This window comes from Pongo abelii, chromosome 21 (genome assembly GCF_028885655.2).
Source record: "Pongo abelii isolate AG06213 chromosome 21, NHGRI_mPonAbe1-v2.0_pri, whole genome shotgun sequence".
Lineage (NCBI taxonomy): Eukaryota > Metazoa > Chordata > Mammalia > Primates > Hominidae > Pongo > Pongo abelii.
This window is the reverse complement of record NC_072006.2, coordinates 46,452,577-46,473,910: the sequence shown is the minus strand read 5'-3', so window position 1 is coordinate 46,473,910 and position 21,334 is coordinate 46,452,577. Positions and strand designations below refer to the sequence as shown.

Below are 21,334 nucleotides of genomic sequence, written 5' to 3'. Positions count from 1 at the left end.
CAAACGTTACCATCTCAGCAAAGCCTTCCCACCAACCTCCTGCCCCAGGAAGATCCAATGATGTTCCTCTGCATGCAGCCACTGTGCCATACACGCTAGTCTTCATTTGTGTATTTATCATACTACCCGGTGGTTGTACTTTTGCTGGCCTGAAGATCAGTCCTCTCTTGTTAGAGCTCCATTATCCATATCATCTGCCCCTGGACATCTACCTTGAAAATCCCTCAGGTATTTCATAGTCAAAGTCAAAATCATTACCTACTCCCCAACCTGTTTCCCATCTCATTCCCAGGCACTACCTCCTATCCCATCATTAAACAGATGGGATTCCAACACCGGGGATTCTCTACATTCTCTTGGTCTCATTCTCTCTCTCTCTCTCTGTCTCTCTGTCTCTGTCTCTCTGTCTCTGTCTCTCTCTCTCTCTCTCTCTCTCTTTCTCCCCCTCCCTCCCTCCCTCCTTCCCTCTCTGCCTCTGCCTCCTCTTCCTCCATTGTCTTTTCCCTGGGTCAGACCTCTATAGCCCTATTGCATGAGTTTCCTCACTGACCTTCCTAACTGTACCCCACCCCTCCAACCTATCCTCCACACTGTAGTCAACATTGTGTTAAAAAATAAAGCTCATACTCCCAAACCTGTCATCTAAAACCCTTCAATGGCTTCTTTTCCATAGCCATGGTTCATGAGGTGGAAGTGAGGGAAGAAGTACATGTCTAAGTCACCTGGGGAACTTTGTCAAGTGATACTGTCTCCTTGTCCATATGGAAACAAGTTTCTTAGTTCTTCTTAGCTTTTTAGTTTTTCTATTTTTTTTTCTTAGTTTTTCTGACAAGTCTCCTAAAGTCTCACCTCTGCTCCATAAGTTTTGCTTATGAACTTTCTTTCCTTCAATGCCTGTGTTTCTCAGCTCCATGTGACCAGCTATTACCCATATTTAAGGACTAATTCAGTACGCACTTTCTCCTATAAACCCTTCCTGACCTTTGATCGAGACAGAATCTCTTCACCATCTAGATCCCCTCTGTGAGGACCCATGTTATTTTCTGCCTTATACTTTTCCTTTGTATTTGCATCCTATTTCCTCACTAGACCATCAGCTGTCTATTCTGATTCATCCTCATCTCCAGTGTGCCTTGCAAATACTGAGAATTTCCTAAAAACATGTTGAATGGGAAAGCCCAGTGGAATTAGAACAGATCAACTCTCTATGTATTATACAAAAGAGCTTCATTCAGAGAACAGACCTAAATGTCAACATTAAGCATTAATGGTTCGTGCACCAAGTTCTGTGGTAGGAGGGTGGCAAGGCAAGCCTGGAGGGCAGTATGTGGAAGACATGCCATGGTCTGAGCCTTCAGAGAGCACATTGTCTACCCAGAAACAAAACAAAACAAAACAAAACAAAATGATGAGGCAATCAGAAAAGCTAACTCAGGCCAAACTAAAAGAGCAGTGAACTTTATTAAGGGTACTACAGATCAGAAAACTGAAATGGAAATAGAGTTTAAGGAAATTGCCTGGAATCACATAGCTAATAAATGGCAGAGTTGGGTCTCAAACTTGGACAATCTGATAATGGAGTCCACACTCTGAAACGTCATCTAATCTGGATTAAATACAAAACAGGACCTGCTGAGATACCAAATTTTGTGGCATAATTTTGAGTGATTTGTTGAGGTGGGAAAAAAGCCCAAACGCCCAAACAAAATCTTCTGTTCATCCTGTTCTAAACTACTCCTTCCTCTACACCTGAAAATTGAATCCTGCTCCTTCTGCTTGCACTCACGTGGGCAGCCACTTAAGCTAGGAACTTGGAAGTCTTCTTCAATACATTCACATTTAATCACCTTTTGATTTTGTGTCTTAACCACCTTGCACACTGCTGACCTTTCTTCCCCATCCCATGGCCACTGCAAAGGAAGCCCCCAATATTTCTTGTGTTGGCCAATCACTGATTGTGTAAACACATTCACTCTGCCTTTGACTTTCTCCTCACCCTCCTGCTAAAAATAATTCACCTACAATAAATATTTGGCCACATGACTTGTTGGGTTTTCCCTATGACCTATGGGACTGAGACCAAGCTGCTTAAACTCTTTGGGAACTAGCCCTTCCAACATCTTGCCATTCCCACTTTGTTAACCCACCCGCCCCAACCACAAACACAGTTCCTAAAATCTACCTAAAAATTCCCTTCCCCCCTCCTCCATCTGACTTCTCTTTTACTTTACCACTCAGGCATCCCAGATTCTGGGCCATCTTGCCTGCTTTCCCTCCTCACCCCTATCCCCAGGTATGGACTCACAGCTCCCTGTGTTGCCTTATCATACAATTTGTCATGACAGAAGATAATACAACATAATAGTTATTAATACAGGCTCTTTAAATCAGACTCCCTGGATTCAAATCCCTGCCATGCCACTTAACAACTATATAAACGTGAGAAAGTTGCTTAACCTCTCTGAGCCTCACTTTTCTCATCTGTAAACAGGGATAATAATGCCTCATAAGGTTATTGTGAAGATTAAATAAAATAGTTCATGCAATATGCTTAAAACAGTACCTGACACATAATTGATCTCCCAGTATTTAAGTGACAGCTATTATCATCTGCTTTATAATTTGCTAGTCTGGCTCTCTCATCAGACATATGGACTAGATTAGGATCTCATATGTCTTTCTATCCGTACTTGACAGAGATAAGGATATAGTAGGCCCTTGAGAAGTTTCTGCTGAATTAATGATGGAAAGATGGATAAATGGATGATGGGTGGGTGGGTGGGTGGGTGGATGGATGGATGGATGGATGGATGGATGGGTGGATGAATGGATGGATGGATGGATGGATGCATGCATGTATGCATGGATAGGTTCATGGATGGATGGATGGATAGATGGCTGAACGGGTGGGTTTGTGATCTAGATGGATGGGTAGATGGTCAGCTGGGTGGTTAGATAGACAACTTTGTCCTGTTTAAATTGTATGGAACAAAAGAAAACTGTGCCTGAAGTCAGTCTTGTCAGCTAGCTGAAAAAAGTTTCTGCAGTATGTGATTTATTAAGTTTGGGGTTATTGTTTTGTTTTGTTTTGTTTTTTCTAAGCACAGCTGTCTTCCTGTTCAGGATTTTTGGTTTCAGGCAATCTGTTACTTGCAATATCACTGTATCCTTGTAAATTTAGACTTTCAGTAAATCTTCTTCAAGGCTTAGAAAAAAACACACATGTAAACTGTTTAGGTCACAGAATAAAGACCTGTGATACTTGACCTAGAAGACTTTGCAGTTTAATTGGGAAAAGAGATTCAATTAATAGAAGTTTGTCAGTTACCATTATCCTAGAGTTGCCTTGCTGCTGGGTCAGAGATAGCACGAGAAGGCTTATGGTGACACCCAAGATAACTCAGAAAAGCAACTTGGAAAAGGTGGTCTGTGGTTTGAAGATGAAGAAGGAAGCATGTTTTCTTGGCTCAGGCTGAGGTGAATCCTGAAGGTTGACAGCAGAAAAACTAGAAGGTCCGGAATGCTCAGTGTAGCTGAGGAGGAGGTGGCTGCTGACAGTGAGGGCATCCAGCTTGGAATGGAGGCCTTGCAACTGGTCCAAAGATACACAAAGCCTTTGACCTAGTGAAGCATGGACTTATAATCTTAGATTCCTCAGCTAACCATGAGAGTAATTATATCTGCTCCTCAGGGTTGTGGGGAGGATTGAAAGAGATAAGTTGTGACATCCTAATGCTTGACTCCCCAGATTTCTGAAGATATATCCATTTTCTTCCGTCCTTGAAAGCAGCAAAGGCTTGAGGTCGAGAACATGAGCTATGGGCTGGTCACGGTGGTTCATGCCTGTAATCCCAGCACTTTGGGAGGCCGAGGCAGATGGATCACAAGGTCAGGAGATCGAGACCATCCTGGCTAACACAGTGAAACCCCGTCTCTACTAAAAATACAAAAAATTAGCCAGGCGTGGTGGTGGGCACCTGTAGTCCCAGCTACTCAGGAGGCTGAGGCAGAAGAATGGCGTGGACCCGGGAGGCGGAGCTTGCAGTGAGCCGAGATCGCACCACTGCCCTCCAGCCTGGGCGACAGAGCGAGACTCTGTCTCAAAAAAAAAAAAAAGAACATAAGCTATAAGCTTTAGAGCCATGTTGCTATCAAATCCAGTCACTAGCTGTGTGATCTGAAGTTACTTCTTGTTTGCCTCAGTTTCACCGTCAGAATAGTGGGAATGGTACTAATACCTATCTTTTAGGGCAACTGTGAGGAATACATGAGTTAATGTGTGCTAAAGCTGAGAACAATACCTGGCACACAGTAAGTGCTGAATAAGTATTTGTTCATATTTTATTATTCCTAAAGAGGTGAACACTTTGTTCCTGGTGACCAGAATAAGAAGCAGTAAACCTTATCTCTGTGGATGAGATGCAGACATACATAAGCCACCCTTTATTGAGCCCTAATACATTCCAGATATTTAGATTAATATAATCAAATATCAATTTAGATTAATGTAATTTACATAAACTACTTTATATGTTACATATCATATCTAATGTGAGTATAATTTAGATTAATATAATGCTAATGCCTATGGTGATTCTTGGGAATACATAATTATTGCCCCCAAGCTTGAGATAGAGAAACTGGGACTCAGGGCTGTTTAGTGACTTGTTCGAGGTCATGCAGTTAGTTAAGTGATGGTGCTGAGATGCCAAGGCTTATTGTATTTCCACTCCTGAAAGCTGTTTGAGCTGTCAGTCGTCTATGGCATCCTCCTTGGTGCATGGATCAGGAAATAGAGGTCCAAAGGGAAGAAGAAGAACTTACTTGCCCAGGATGTCACAATGAGCAGTTGAAAGATCTGAGATTATAATGCTGGCCTCTTGATTCTCAGCTTAGTGTTCTTGACAATAGAGAACACAGGTGTCCTATAAGTCTTCATCAAATGGACCCTGAGTTTTATGTCCCAGGGGAATCACTTTCCAGGCACTGGACCTGCCAGCAGTGAGGTAGAGAAATTATCTCCTTACAGTGCCAACGTGTATGGCTGGTGAAGGGGATTTGATGACTTTCTGTAGGAGCTTCCAATTCCCACTCATCGCAGTCCCCTGTTCTTCACCTTCTCATCATCTACTGTCACTGTTCTTTCAGTCTAGGATATTGAACAGTCTTCTGTGTGGCCAGATCTTGCTGCACTGTGGCTCATTTTCCCTAGCTCAGCCCCTAAGGAGGTGTGGGGCTTTCCTTCTTCTGTGGCTTCTTAACTTTTAGACTCACTTCCTTCTGGGTATGTAGGGTTGGGCTTTGCCAATTGATGAAAGAAAGACTAGAGATAGCCCCATCGTGGGAGCTTTGGGTATTTCCTACTTGAGATGGAAAATTTGGGGCTGTGAAGATGTGTCCCCCACTTCCCCCACTCTGCAGTTATAAAGACTCTATTTTCCTGTACCAAGCAAATGGGATAATGGTTGCAAGTAATCAAATAGTTCCAGAAAAAAGGAAACCATTCTTGTCTGCTCAGATGGATATTTGGAGACCTGAATTATCTAGCCATTTTTCTCAATCTATAAATGTATAATTTATTGTCAGTATAGCTGAGTCTGATGTGAAATAAGAACATTGCTATTTATTTTCTTACAACATAAGAAAAGTTATAACAAAGGGAATATCATGCTTTTATTTGAGTTTTGTGATTGCTTGGAAGCCAGGAGCCAGTAGGGACATTGGAAAGAGATTGAAGCCAGTGATTTTTCAAGCTTTCTTTTGGAGAATGGAGTTCTCAGCCATATGATATCTTAAATGAAACTTCAAAGTATAAAATAGGTAAAACTTCAATATATAAAACAGGTGCTTTGGTGGATGATGGGGGCCAGCAGCCTCACCTGCTCAGTACCCTCCTTCTTCATTACACAGTGGCTGCTATAGAACCCCCAGACTTCTGTGAACACAGTTTGAAAATTACTGATCTAGTTTAATGCACCTAAGGGACAGATGCAGAAATGAAGGCACAGAGAGTTTATTCAAGGTAGAGTCTGTTCAGACTGAAGGTTGGAGCTCCTGTCTCTCAGTACAGTGCTCTTCCAAGATAAGGTTGGACTTTGCGCTGGTCATCTACTGCCATGTAACAAACTACCCCCAAAATCTAATGGCTTAAAGAGCAACAGTTATTTATTTTTCTCATGTGTCTTCACTTTGGGCAGAGCTTAAAGGGAATGACTTATTTCTGTTCTGCGATGTCAGTGGTCTCAGCTGAGATAACTTGGTTGGCTGAAAGTAGAATGGCTGGGGGCTGGTGGGACATTTCTTTCTCTTTTTGTAGTCTCAGAGGTTTACCTGTGATCTCTCCAGCATGGTAGCCTCAGGGAAATTGGGCTTCTTCTGTGGAGACTGAGAGTTCTAAGAGAGAGTTATGGACAGAGCTGAGAGGCTTCTTTTTTTTCCCCAGCTTGGAAAGTCCCAGAACATCATTCTTACCACATTCTATTCACACAGGACCAGCCCTGACTCTGTGGGAGGGCACTCCACAAGGGCCTGAATACTAGGAAGTGCAGATCACTGGGGAGCCATCTTGGGTACTGGCTATATGTTCTCCTTGCTTTGGGTATGACCTTACCAAATAGACTCTGATGTGATTTTATCTGAAATAGAGGAGACAGAAGAAGTTTGGTGTTGCTTAGATCACAGGACATTATCATAGGGAAGAGTGGTAGACTGGTCCCAGGAAGCCACAGAGAGCTGATCCAATACCCCCACCCGCACCCCGCCGACCAAAAAAAAAAAAAAATATATCATAATTACAAGGAAGCTAGTTTTGGTTGACCATAAGGAAGAACTTTGAACCAACTACAACAGCCAACATGAAACATGGCTTCCTCTATGTGAGGCCATGGGTTTCCCTATTATAGAAGAGGTCTCTCTTGTTTCTTCTACCACTGGAAATATCTGATTCTCAGTGAAGGTGATTAGTAGAGGAACTTGCATCTCCTTGAGCTTAGGGATGCTGAAATAATATGTGCATTTCTAAGAATCAAGATTTCATTAAAAATCTAATTCTTGTTTGTTTGTCTTTTCTTTTTCCCCCATTTTGGACATTCCTTCATCTGACTGCCCATCAATATATAGAAGAAATGCTTATTCCTACTCCTATTACTTGTAAGTATCGAGCTGGTGTTAACTTTGCTTCATGCCTTGTAAGGGAACCTGTAGCATGCATTTCCTGCACCAACCAAGTGTCTGTTAGTTTCTCATTTTCACTTCTGTCTAAGTTGTCTGTAGTCTTAAAGTTTTTATTTTGCATAAATGTGTTCCATTTGAAAGTGCACTGTCATTGTTCAAGTTTGTTATGTTTCCGCCGTCTTGGATTTTTTTCCTCTTATTTTTAGAGATGTGAAGGGCTGTTTCTCCTTTGTGAGTGCAATTTTGTAGTTAGGAATCCCTGAATTCCATCAAGCAGGGGACCAAATCCTGCTGTAGGACTTGCACACATGAGACGGAATCACAGTCTTAGCAACTTCTGAATCCATGTGTTTTTACTTGGAGAATGGTTAGCCCTGGGGTCTCAAAGTTTAGAAAGGAATTCATTGGTTGTTTATGCTATTTCAGAAAGTCTGCAGGGATTCATTACTTTATCTAGAACCAGCCTCACAGGTGAAAGAAACATCCAGAGTCTTTGCTTTGGGCTGGGATTATGTGTTTGGTGTTTAGCATTATTTATCTTATGTTATCAGTGCATTTTGTTGGGAGTTATAGATGGGTGCTTGCTTATCCATTTTTTTGCACTTGCTAAAAAAAGTGATTATTTTTCTTATTAATAAAACAGAGGGCCGGGTGTGGTGGCTCACGCCTATAATCTCAGCACTTTGGAGGCTGAGAGGGCAGATCACCTGAGGTCAGGAGTTCAAGACCAGCCTGGCCAACATGGTGAAACCCCGTCTCTACTAAAAATACAAAAATGAGCTGGGCGTGATGGCAGGCGTCTGTAGTCCCAGCTACTTAGGAGGCTGAGGCAGGAGAATTGCTTGAACCCAGGGGCGGAGGTTGCTTGAACCCAGGGGCGGAGGTTGCAGTGAGCCAAAATCGTACCATTGCGCTCCAGCCTGGGCAACAAGAGCAAAACTCCGTCTCAAAATAATAATAATAATAATAATAATAAATAACAACAACAACAACAGAGATTCTCAAAACATGATAGTAAAGGAGAACAACTCTGTATAGTAGATCCTTGGTGATAAAAAGTTAGAAAGCCCCTGAACTAGTCCCACATTCCTAATATGCACTTCCTATTTTTGGAAATTCAGAGGTTGTAGGGACCTTAGAAAGAGATTGAAGGATGTGAATTCATTGCACATCCAGCTAGCAAAAGAGTGGGATTAAAACAGGGAATACCTGGCTTTCAGTAAAGTGTATTGCTTAGCACTCCATGTCTTCCCTCACCTCTGGCAAACTCAGCTTTATGAGAGAGGCTGTGCCTAACAGCATTACCTGCTGAAGGCTTCATAGATAAAGATGGAGCCAGCAAAAAGCCACCCCATCCTCTCTGCTCAGTGTTGGGTCCACAGGTCTTTAGGATACGTACTACCACCCTCATGTTATATGGGAACAAATGGACCCCCATCACCAATACTGGAAGTACCAGATCACTTATTCATTCATCCCACAAACATGCTTTGAACATGCACATCATGTTTCAGATGGTGTGGATGAAGAAATGGCTAGAACCCAGAGGTTCAGCCTCACAGTATGCAAGCCTATCTGAGAGACTAGCATAACATCACCTATTAGAAACATCAGCTGAGAGACGCCTCTACATACTGTAGTACAGGAGCACTTAGTTGAGTGACAAATTTTTTATGTGGTAGGGGATAGTTATCAGTGTGTTCAGAGATGGCTTTACCCATTACTGAAAAAATTAAAATTCTGATTAGAGGAAACTGCATCTGCAAAGACACGGAGGTACGAAACAATATGGTGTGTCATTGCTGTGGTGGAAAGAGAATGAGCTTCAGGAGTGATGCAGCTCTGGGCTCATGTCCCGCTTCTATCATGCACTGGTTATAGAGCCTTGGGCAAATTTTCTAAACTTTTTGATTCTCTTTTCTCTTAATTATCAAATGAGGGTAATGGTGCCTGACTCACAGAGTTGCTGTGAAGAGATGAGATGATTTTGTAAAGTGCCTGGCACAAAGTTGACACTCGTGAAATATTAGTTTATTTCCCCTTTCAGAAACCACAGGGTTCATGGCAGGAATGGTAGTCCCTGGGAGCCCCTCTGTTCTTCCAGGGCCTCTTAGGGTATGCATGTTTCACAGCCGATGTGGGCATACAGGGACCCATCACCACCTCTGGCATCTCACCCCCATCCCTCTATCAGCCAGTTTGCCTATCAGGGTCTTTGAATGCCCACTTTATATAGTGCTGTGTGCTGGGTGCTGGGGTGGAATCCAAGATAAGCAGTGTGAAATGACAGAGGATGGATCTGCACATACTTGCAGTTGAAGGTGCAATGATAAACATAGGCCTTTCAATTGGTGCAGGCATGAAGTTCTGTGCCACACGTCCCAGAGCAGGAAGCTCATACCAGCAGTGGGATGCAGAAGCATCTGGATAGGACACAGGGTTTCCATAATTATATTCATTTTATATTCACCAGCCCCAAGGCTGCCATGACGGTCATATATTGTATGCCACTGCAAATAGCCTGTCTTCTATACAGAAACCTTAGGTGGTTACATTGCCTGTTAAGCACCATCTTCCCATCCCAACTACCACCAAGCACTTGTGATAGATGAACCAGTTCCTAGACTTAAAGAGATTGAACAGGTAAGGTATGTTTAATCATTTATACAGGAGGGGAGAATAGGAAATCACCAGCACATGCCAAGTATTTTGTACATACATTAGCTCACTAAGTCCTCCGAATAGCCTAGTCTGGTAGGTACCATTATCCCTATTTAATGGGAGAGAAATTGCTCTGAGAAGCTAAGTCATTCCCCCAAAGCTATCCAGAAGTAGATGGGAGGGAGAATTGATTATCCTGGAAACAGAGACATCTTGGGGTGAGAAATGGTCATGTGAGTCATATGCGTATGACTCTGGATATATTGCAATGAGAATGCTGGTGGAGCTCCCAAGCAAAAGCATCACATGGGAACTTAGAAATGCAGAAGTGGAGTCTAGGTAGGACGTGGATGTTTGGAACCTTCCTCTGAGAGGTGGCAGATGAGAGTGCCAGGTGGATGAAAGCAGGCCTGGAGAAAGTGGACAAGAACAGAGGGCTAAGGGCTAGGGGCTGAGGCCCAGGAACTGACCATGATTAAAGAATCAGAAGAGGAGAGGAACTGGCAAAGCAGATAGACAGGTAGGAGAAAAACATAAGGCCCAAGAGGAGAAGGCTTTTGCAGCAGGAGGAGTTGGTTGGCCATAGCAGATGCTGCAGAGGATGGAGGGGGTGGGTTTGGGCACAACCTGGACATTTGGCCATCAGAAGTAACTTGTACAGGTTGTAGGGATGAAGATTGAGGAGGTAGCCAGCCTGCCTGGGGACCATGAGTAGGATCACCTTTTTTTTTTTTTTTTTCTGTAAAACAGAGAAGAAACATGATACTGGCCACCTGAAGGATCAGAAAGTCCTGGCCAGAGATTTAGTTATAGTGGAGGATCCTGGGCAGAAGGAAGGGGCTGAAGATACTGGAGTTGGGGGCTATGGAAGTGAAGGACTGGAGGCGAGGTGTTTGGGGACAGGGAACAGTCTGGGAGGGGAAGAGGGACAGGCCTTGGAGATAATAGGATTGACAGAGAGGCATGGAGATGAGGAAGAGGAAACAGAAAGGAAATGATGGCCCCCCACGTGCTAATATATGCCCCAAGGGGGAGCCTTGAAGCCTCACTCCTCAGTGTGTGGACCCTGGACCAGTAGCATCAGCATCACCTGGGAGCTTGTCAGAGACGTAGCATCAAGGGCCCCAGCCCAGACCCCTGAATCAGAATCTGCAGCGTTAACAAGGTCCCAGGTGATTCATATACATGTTAGAGTATCACTGACTTAACTGGAGTCTCAGTTGTCTTATCTATAAAATAGGAAAAATAATACCCTCCTCATAGGTATTAGGGGCCACCTGGTCCTTTAATGAATAAACACTGATTTCATTGAAGAGATTGGTTAGCCAAAGTGTGTTCTCTCTTCAACACACTTTGGCTAACCAATCTCTTCAATGAAATCAGTGTTTATTCATTCCACCAATATTTGTGGAATGTCCTCTGCATGCTAGGCATTGGACAAGGTTCTGGGTATATAGGAGTTAGCACAAGTAAAAATCCCTACACATGTGGAGCTTTTTTAGTAGAAGAGGTAGAAAGTAAACAACATATATAACAAAATAAATAGTATGTAGTAGTAAGAGCTAAGAAGAACAAATAAACTAGGGAAAGAGGAGATAAAGTATGGATGGGGGAGGAGCAGAGGAATTCTATATTTCCCCCAAAATAAAGAAGCCATCAAGTGCTCCATCATTGAAAGTATCCCTACACAAGAACAATGGTCCACAAATATTTTCCATAAGAAGCCAGACAGTAAATAATTTTGGCTTTACAAACCCATGTGTTCTGTGTTGCATCTACTCAACTCTGATGTTGCAGCATGAAGTCATAGCTATGTGTTTGAATGAGTGTGGCTGTGTTCCAATAAAACTTAATTTTAAAAAACCAAGCAGTGGGCCAGATTTGGCCCACAGGTCACAATTTGCCAATTCTTGCCCTAGAGTTTTGAGAGTAGGAAGAGGGTGAGATTTGAGATTCATCCTGTCTTATTGAGCTCCTGCCATGTACTTTATCCCATGCCTGATATTGCAGGCACAAAAGTGAATAAGGTGCACCCTATACCAGACTACAAAAGGGCAGAAGTTGAAAGGCATTACCAGTTGGTCCCTACTATATATACTCACCCAATGCTTATAACAAGCCCTGCAAATATATGTTATTTTGTTGATTTTATTTAGATGTTAAGACTGAAGTTTGAAGACTTGTCTATTGCTCACAGCCAGAATGCAGCAGGGTTAAGTTTGAACTCAGGACCACATGGCCCACAAGCCCTACCCATTCTTCTTACTGAGCCCTGTTCTTTGGGAGATGGGGGCACTTCTGCCTGGACCATGTGCTTGGAGCACATCAGCCAGGTTGCAGAAGAGCCAGGTACCAAATGCAAGTCTGTCTGCCTGTAGGGCCTCGTTTCTGTGCTTGGGGCACATCAGCCGGGTTGCAGAAGAACCAGGTACCAAATGCAAGTCTGTCTGCCTGTAGGGCCTCGTTTCTGTGCTTGGGGCACATCAGCCGGGTTGCAGAAGAGCCAGGTACCAAATGCAAGTGTGTCTGCCTGTAGGGCCTTGTTTCTGTGCATGGCCATCAGTGCCCTGCTAGGCATAAGAAGTGGTAGCTATTCTGGGCTGGTAAGGAGGTCATTGGGGCAGTCCTGTCTCTGCTGTCCTGGGGATTGGCCACATGATGTGGCTGGTCTTCCAAGCAGTGCTGTGCACAGGCAACATGTTGAGAGGAGTCAGAGCTGAGGGCACTGAGCTGCTGCATCAGAGGTAGCCAAGGGGTTACAGCAAGAGGTTATGAAAGGGGTGTTAATGACCAGGATAAATAATAGCCCAATAAAAATGGAGCTATGGAACAGAGGGATCTGGGGACCCAGGGACACAGGATAGTTAAAGATAAGGCCCATTATTGTCTCTCCAGTATACACACACACGCGCACACACACAAACGTGAATCATGTGGGTTTTGGTGTCAGGCCTATTTCATAATTCTAGGTTTGCCTCTCCTGTGAGATTGTTTCCACCTGGAACACTCATAGAACCACTGTGAGCCTCAGTTTCTTCATCTAGAAAATCGTGATAATAGCGGTGACTTCCCAGTGTTTTGGTGAAGGGCAATGAGAGAATGTATATGTAGAGTGGCTGGCACACAGTAGGTATTTTATAAATGGCAGCTACTATTCCTCACATTCTGAGCTGACAAAAATGCCTCTCTGGGATCCCTTTTTGCCTTTCTGTAGTAAAGCAGACCCCAACAACTTCAATTGTTCAGTGTTTGCCTTTTTAAAGGATATTCAGAGTTGGCATGTGTCCACAGGTTAATTTACCTCAAGGTGCGTGATGGGCACAGTAATTGTTTTGAACAGAGGTATTTTAGTGTAGTAGTTCTTGAGAAAGCGCGAAGATGTTTACCAAGTGTTCTGGCTGAGAGAGAGAGCACATAACTACTTCACTTAGCCTTGGACAAATGCCTTGTGCAGATGTCTCTGAGACAGAAAACCGTGACCTGGGCTGGTTTCTGTCCACAGATACTCCATGGGACTCCTGGGCTTTTCTATAGCCTTCCGATCTCCTCCATCTCAATATATTCAAATCTGATATCATTCTTCCAAGGCCAGATCAAACACTGCCTTCTACAAGAAGTCTCTCATGATTCTCTCCACCTGTGGGAATAGCGCCTTTCTCTGAACTGCAGTTGCTTTATATTATGGGCAGGAGCAAATTTGTCTTAAGGATGTTGCTTGCTCATTAGGGTATTCTCCATGGAACTCCTAACATACAGTGAACCCCAGTAAGTGCCTGTGTAATGAGTGAAGGAACAAGATGAATTTAAAAGACATACAGACATACAGCTAAAGTCAACAGGGTGGTACTCTGTTCTTGAAAAGAAAAAAAAAATGACATCATTTTTTAGATAACTCTAGACCTTGTAACTTCCTTGCTTCTGTGGCTTTAAGGCCATTTTTGCTTCTATTTTTGCATCTGTGTGACCTGGACAAGCCACTCAACTTTTGCTGAATCTCAGTTGCCTGGTATGTAAAACAGAGACAAAAAATACAAATCTTACAGAAGAAGTCTCACAAAGATTCAATGGACATAATGTAAAATGCTTAGCACATAGTAGGGCCTCACCAAAATAAGAGACTGCTCCTTTCTTCAAAGGCAAATGCCTTTTCACATCATCAGCTGCTGTGAAGCAGATATCATTGCTTCAATATATTTAAACAGGCATTTTAAAATGATTCCATCAAGAGATACTCAAAAGTTATTTAATGTAATTTATCAGCCACTTTGAATAAAAATGAAGAAAAATTAGGAATAGAAGAAAACCATTTAAAGATGCTAAATATCAATTACTAGTAAATATCAAATTATCGACAGCAAACATGTTAATAGGTGAAAATCTAAGACATTACCATGCAGGCAAGACTAAAGTGGTTACTAGCAGTGTTGCTCTTCAGCCAAGAGGAGAACCTTGGTGGGAAGTCTGATTCCTGAGCCTCACCCCCAGATCTGCTCAGTCTCTTTAAAAGCATGGCCTGGGGATCTGCTTTTTAACAAGTATCTCAGATTCTTATTTTTCCTGCTGACTTTGGGAACAACTCTCATGGCATCCTCACATCACTCTGATTTAATTGTCCCTTTCATAATGTTTATCCCTGCAGTGCATTCTTCCTGGAATTCTTCCTATCCCCTTTGTGTGCCCAGAAAACTCCAGTATCTTTATAAAGGGAGTGTCATTGTTCTCTTCTTTGGAGGCCCCCTCCAATTTCCATGGACCATATCCATAGTGCTGGGCTCATATCTTTGTCGTTGCATTTATCTTTCATTCCTTCACCCATTGACTTACTAATTCATGATCCCTTCCCAGGTTATCCTGCCCTTGGCATCTTTGCACGTCAGTCTCCATGTAGAGAGAACTATGTATTACTCATCATTCATTTCCCAATGACTAGATCAGTGCTCAGGACAAATCAGGTATCATAAGGTTGTGTTGATTAGGTGAATGAACGAAGATACGTGAGTGGTTATATGTGTGGAGTTGATACCCTTCCAATTTTGTTTTGTCTCTATTGAGTTATATTATTCCATTCTCTAGAAGTTAGTTAATATCCATGTTCACTTATTTTGGCCTATGGTGATGATAGAGCTTTCAGATCACCTATTTTGTAGTCTTATATGGGTTTTAGGTTTAGAAATGTTGCATTGGTACTTGCATGACACAATTATAAATGTGTAAAATTAATGACTGCTATTACAATGAGATATTAATAGATATAAATGCACTGGGCTAGACCATGTGTACTGATAGATTTGGATAGGGATTGCAACTGAACGGATGCTTTATTGTCTACTCTATTGAATTGGCGTCTAAACGCATCAATCATGAATACCAAACAGAGCAAATCTGTAAGTCAGAGGCTCTGTCACTTTAATCAGGAAAAATACAAATTTTACCTCCAAAGGTGGCAAAAAATGTTTATATTTCAGTTATAAGTTTATACCTGAGTTTAAGTTTTATTATGTTGGTGCAAAAGTAATTGTGGTCATTACTATTTTAAAAGTAAAATGTACCTTTAATGGCAAAAACCGCAATTACTTTTAAACCAACCTATTAATACCAACCAGGTATTAGTGATGTCTTGAGGCTTAGAAAAGACTGTCTGTGACTTTTAATGCTTCTACCTCATAAACATACTTGAACTTTATAAAGAAGGTTAATGAGAGTATGGAGATTCTCTGCTAACAGAAAGGAGTACACTACTTAAGTGTGGTTAGAAAGAAAATTCCTGTGGAGGACTCTGTGATATGCTACTCAGATCCCCCTTCAAGAATGAGGGGGCCGGGAATGGTGGCTCATGTCTGTAATCCTGGCACTTTGGGAGGCCCAGGCAGGTGGTGGATTACCTGAGGTCAGGAGTTTGAGACCAGCCTGGTTAACATGGTGAAACCCCGTTTCTACTAAAAATACAAAAAATTAGCCAGGCGTGGTGGCACGTGCCTGTAATCCCAGCTACTTGGGAGGCTGAGGCAGGAGAATCGCTTGAATACAGGAGGCGGAGATTGCAATGAGCTGAGATCGTGCCATCGCACTCCAGCTTGGGCAACAAGAGCGAACTCCGTCTCAAAAAAAAAAACAAAAAAAAAAAACAATGAGGGACTTTCTCCCATTCGCTGCAATTGGTGCTGACAGATGCCTATGAAAGAATGATCACCCAAGGAAAAGCTTTTTAGAGTTTTTGTATTATCAGTGAGCAACAAACTAATGACCCTAATCAGTTGGTAGACAAAGTGTTCATAGGCAATGAAGAGTGCATTTCATGGGAGGGAAACCCACTTGTTTGTGACACTAACAGCCCCCTTCAGAACTTGCCCTTTGGAGCCGCCTCACCCAAAGTCATCTACTCACTGGTTGACACGGGGTGTAAAAGCCACCCCAGCTTCAGGGCTTCCCATGGGGTTGGCTTTAGCCACTGCTCCAACTGCATCACCATTCAACCTTTCCTCTGCCCACTCTTTCCCTTTCTTTTTCCCTTCCCTTTCCTTCCCTCCTTCTTTCCCCTTCCCTTCCTCCTCTTCCCCTTCTCTCCTCTTCCCTTTAATCTACAGGTGAAGCTTCCCCAATACATCTCCTGCTTGTCAATCTCTCTCAGAGTATGATTGATTTTCAGAGAACCCAGCTTGGGACTCTCCCATTGGCTTTTCTGGAGACAAGTGGGTTTCCTGCCCCTGAAATGCACTCTTCCTTGCCTATGAACACTGCATACCAAGTGATTGGGGTTATTACTTTGTCGCCCACTGATAATACACAAACTCTAAAATGTTTTTCCTTGGGCGGTCATTCATTCATAGGCATTTGCTGTTCATCTGTGCTTGTGCTGGACCTGAGAGCCACAGAGATCTTCACACATAGCTCCTGCTTGGGGGAGCTGAAGATGTATCACAGAGAAGACTGTCGCAATACCCTTTTGCTGATCCAGCCAGAGGAGAGGACCAGGGTCAGAAGTGCCCAGCCACAGTGCCCCCTTAGCAATATGTCTCCAAGGCAGGATTGGGTTTACTTCTGAAAGCACTACCTTCAGCAAGCATCCCCAAAATGGGAATGACTCTTCAGCTAGAGCTGTAGCAAAGATGGGATCCTGAGATGCACAAACTGGAAAATGCCTTTCTAAGTGTTTCAAAATAGTGCTTTTAATGGAAGGAAATGCTTTAGTTAAGCCCCACAATGTTGATGATGATGATAATGATTGCATTTTATTTGTTTTTAGGGCTTTATCTCTTCCAAAGTGCTTTCCCATTTATTACCTAGTTGTCTAGTTAAGCTTGGAGGTATTTCGGAAGTCATTATTAGATAGATGACTGTGCCAAGCAGGAAAAAGCCCTGAGCTTCCTGGCTGCACAGTTTTAGATAACTCACTTAATTCCATCTCAACTTCAGTTTCTCATCTGTAAAATGGGAGTCATAACACCTACATTTTACAATAGCTCTGATGTTTGAGTGACATGTTATTTCATTCATAAGCATTTGCTGAGCAATTCCATTGTGCTAAGGAGAGAAAATTGTTGAGTCTTTAGTAAGAAATACTCTCTCAAGGAGCTCACAGCTTAAAAGGAACTTGAGCATGTTAACAAAACGTTACAAAATAATGTTACAAGTGCATGAAAAGAGCAGCAGTGAAGACGTAACAAAGGCGAGGAAGTCACTGATTCTACTTTGAGGAAAGATACCATGGGTTAACGGGTCCAGTAAAGTTTTTGGTATAAAGTAGATGCAAAATGTTTCCTTAAAGAAATGACAAATTCGGCCTGGCGCGGTGGCTCACACCTCTAATCCCAGCACTTTGGCAGGCCAGGCTGATCACTTGAGGTCAGAAATTCAAGACCAGCCTGACCAACATGGCGAGACCCCATCTCTACTAAAAATATAAAAATTAGCTGGGTGGGGTGGTGCACACCTCTAGTCCCAGATACTCAGGAGGCTGAGGCAGGGGAATCGCTTGAACCCGGGAGGCGGGGTTTGTAGCAAGCCAAGATCGCGCCGCTGCACCCCAGCCAGGGCGACAGAGTGAGATTTTGTCTAAAAATAAAAAATAAAAAGTGACACATTCATTTACTTTTCTCCTTGGCCTCATAACATTGAAACACACACACACACACACACACACACACACACAGAAACATGCTTTTTTCCATAACTTAATTTGATAGCATGCTAGGAAAAAAACTTAAAAAGGCGAAGAAGTGAAAGAAAGGAATGCGATAGAGAGGGAAAGAAAAGGGTAGGGAGAAAGTTTGAATCCTATTTATACTACTTAGTAGCTGTGAATCCTAAACCCTCTGAGGTTCAGTTTTCTCATCTGTAAAATGGGAATGGTAGTGTTTAATTCATGGGATTATTTTAAGAAATTAATACAGTGTACTTGCCAGGGGAATTATTGTCATTTATGAAATTATAGAGCTAGGCTAGAACAAAGCAGTGGTTTGATATATTGGAGGGAGGGAGGAAGAGAGAGAGAGAGAGAGGAGAGAGGAGAGATCAATTGTAACTAGCAGATATAGGTTAAGTAGAAGAAGAATTTGAAAATAGAATGAAGTAGGAGGATTTTAGATGGTGTTCCTTAAACTTCACAGATTTTTCCCCTCCAAGCAATTGGGTAAGACAACCCTCCTCCTGGCATCCATCCATGGTGATATCAACAAGAAAGAAAAGAGATAACTAATGATTTTGGCCAGAACTACAAAGGAAGACAATGTCATTTTTATACAAGAAGACTCTGTAGACCGGTGGGCAGAGAAAGAGCTGGGGTTGAATGGGGTCGGGGGAGTGCACCACCATGGCCATTTCCAAATACAGGGGCTGGGTGACAGACTTGTTTATTGAGATATGGCTGGCAACACCTTCCTTTAAAAAGGCAAGGTTGTCAGAATTCGAGAGGGGCCACCATATTATGAACAGTGCCATTAGAAATGTTGCCTTTCTGGGAACAGACTTATAGGAGTTGGTGTATTTGGGGGAGGGCACTCAGCTAGGGAGAAGACCCCAAACCACAGCCTATAAAGAGAGGTTGGAGAACTGACTGAACTAGTCTGAGGTAGTGCCTAGACATTTTGAAGTTCCCCAGGTTATTCTAATCTGAAACCATAGTTGAGAACCACCCATCCGGAAGGGCTTGAGAATCCAGGGCTATCAAATAAAGGCATTTGAAAGAGAATCATGAAGCATTAGCCTGGCCATTTAGCCCAGAACCTTAGGTGAGAATTTGGTCCCATATGATCATCAGATAAACCTGATTTTGAGTGTGATGATGGAACCTGAGTTTGGAAAGCAAAATCTATAGAAGTCAAGATGCTATTTGTTGGCATCATTTCCTTTTTTAGGTATTGAGGTAGACAATCCTTAGACTGTTCATAAATGTACAGAGGTCATTTAATAAAGGGCAAAAATGCCCTGAGCACATACGTATTGAAATAGTATTTAGTTTCTTGCAACAATCACTACTCATAATGGTTCTGGAGGCATTATGAGGGGTAAAGTCACCTCCACCATGATTATCTCCTCAGAAATGTGTGTTCAGAAGCCTCTATCCCTGAAGCCTCAAGGGACTCAATGCTTCTGCTGATGAAATCTCTTTCTTAACAGAATAAAAGAACATTGGCTGAGTTGCTTTCTGGAGCAGTTTTTTATTCTAAGGGCTTTGAACCACAGTGCAGAACATTCTAAGAGGGTGGGAATTGGTGGGTGTATTACAACCACCCATGTTTTTTAAGTGGAAGAATGGAAAGATTGGTGTGGTCAAAACCCTGTTTTTAATGAAAGACTTGATTTTTGTAAAGATTATAAATATCGTTTTATTAATGTTGTAAACCAAATTGAGCCTCGAGACTAAAGAAGGCTTATTCTGTTTGGGAAAACAGCTTAGCAACAATGGACTTTTTCAGAAGTGGAGAAAAGCTAAGTCTTTATACTTTATTTCATTCTTCCTTCCTCATACCAGTTTTGATTTGGGAATCTACCAGATGAGAACTTTCGGTGAAAAATCTAAGCTCATATCTGGTTAGTATGGGATTTCATATTATTATTTTTTCTGATCTTTGCTTTATACAGCAGAGCTACCATGAAAGTGTGGGATCTAAGGTTATTCCAGATCTGTGGCTGATTTGAAGTATACACATTGACTGTTTTACTTTGATGTGTTTTCCAGCCATGTAGGCAAGGGGCAATTTGCTCAAAAATTGTACTTCTGTAATCTCATCTTTCATTCCTTAAGGGCGTTAGACAGTGCTTTTGCCTTAGCTCTGAATGGTGAGGAAAACAATAAGCAACACCTGGAAGCAGCATTGTAGTGAAAAGAGCATGGACTGGGTTGGGGTTTGAATCCTGGACTTTGCCGCTTACTAACTTAAATTCTCTGAGCCCCTGTTCTCTCATCTGTAAATTGGGGACAATAATACCAAATGTGTGCGGTTGCTGTGGGGATTTACCAGGACAGCATAAGATAACTGAATGCATATATGACATCTGGTTTTTATATCTGGTGCATAGTAGGTGCTCAGTTCCTTGTAGTTATTATTAGTATATTTTATATTTTATATTACTCTGTCTACTCCTATTTTGCAGTTTACCAAGTACTTTCATGTAAGTGTTGTGTCAAGAAAAACTCCCTCAAACTACATTTTTTCTCTACTCTCACACTACCACAGTCATCAACATGGAAGACAATTTCTGTGACCAAATGTATGGGATGTTTTCCCCACACATCAAGCAGTGGACACCAGCTGGGTGTCCTACAATTCAGTTCCTACCTGGAGATAGTGTCAGATCCCACAGGTTAGGGGCTCAGTCCCCATGACTGATCCCCATTCCCCAAGACACCAGTCACAAGCCTGGGCCTCTGAAATTTCTGTCCAACAGGCTTCAAGTTGGGGATCCCACAACCCCTTCTTTGGGCTCAACTAATTTGCTAGAACTGCTAGAGCAGCTCACAGAACTCGGGGAAACATGTTTAATGGTCCATTATGAAGCATATTCCAAATAATACTGATGAAGAGACACATAGGGTGAGGTTTGAGGGAAGAGGTGTGGAGCTTCCATATCCTCCCCGGGGCACCACCATCCAGGAACCTCCACGCGTTCAGCTATCTGGAAGCTCTCTCTCCAAATGCAGCCCTCTTAGGTTCTTAGGGGAGCTTCATAAAATCAGCATTCCTCCCCCCGAGTATGAGGTGGGACCCTCTCAGAGGAAGGTCTTAAGACTCACAATCAGAAAGACAGGGGAAGATGAGAGTCCTGCCTTGGGGCAGGTGAAAGGAAGGAAGGAGAGAGGGTATATCTCCTGAGGCCTTCCCCTGGGCCCTAACACACCCAACATTACAGCAAAAGACTGTAACAAGGAATATGGGAGTTATAAACTAGGCACAGTGGACAAATCCAATCTATATATTGCATGACACCACAGGTATCTCATGAAATCTTTGAGTCACTCCAATGAGGAAATATTTTAAATGTAAGGAAATGAAGTCTCACC

At 42.6% G+C, this 21,334-nt stretch overlaps 1 protein-coding gene across 6 annotated transcripts in view; it reads left to right on the top strand.

Annotated features, from left to right (window-relative positions):
- PTPRT (protein tyrosine phosphatase receptor type T) overlaps window positions 1-21,334 on the top strand; it is a 1,130,568-nt gene that overhangs the window by 965,204 nt on the left and 144,030 nt on the right. For 4 of the 6 annotated variants that reach the window (XM_024238852.2, XM_054542310.1, XM_054542311.1 and 1 more), the window contains exon 15: window positions 7,120-7,149. The exons of the other annotated variants lie outside the window; for them this stretch is intronic. In XM_024238852.2, the coding sequence (XP_024094620.2) occupies window positions 7,120-7,149 (30 nt within the window). The remainder of the gene's footprint in view (window positions 1-7,119; window positions 7,150-21,334) is intronic. 6 annotated transcript variants of the gene reach the window in all.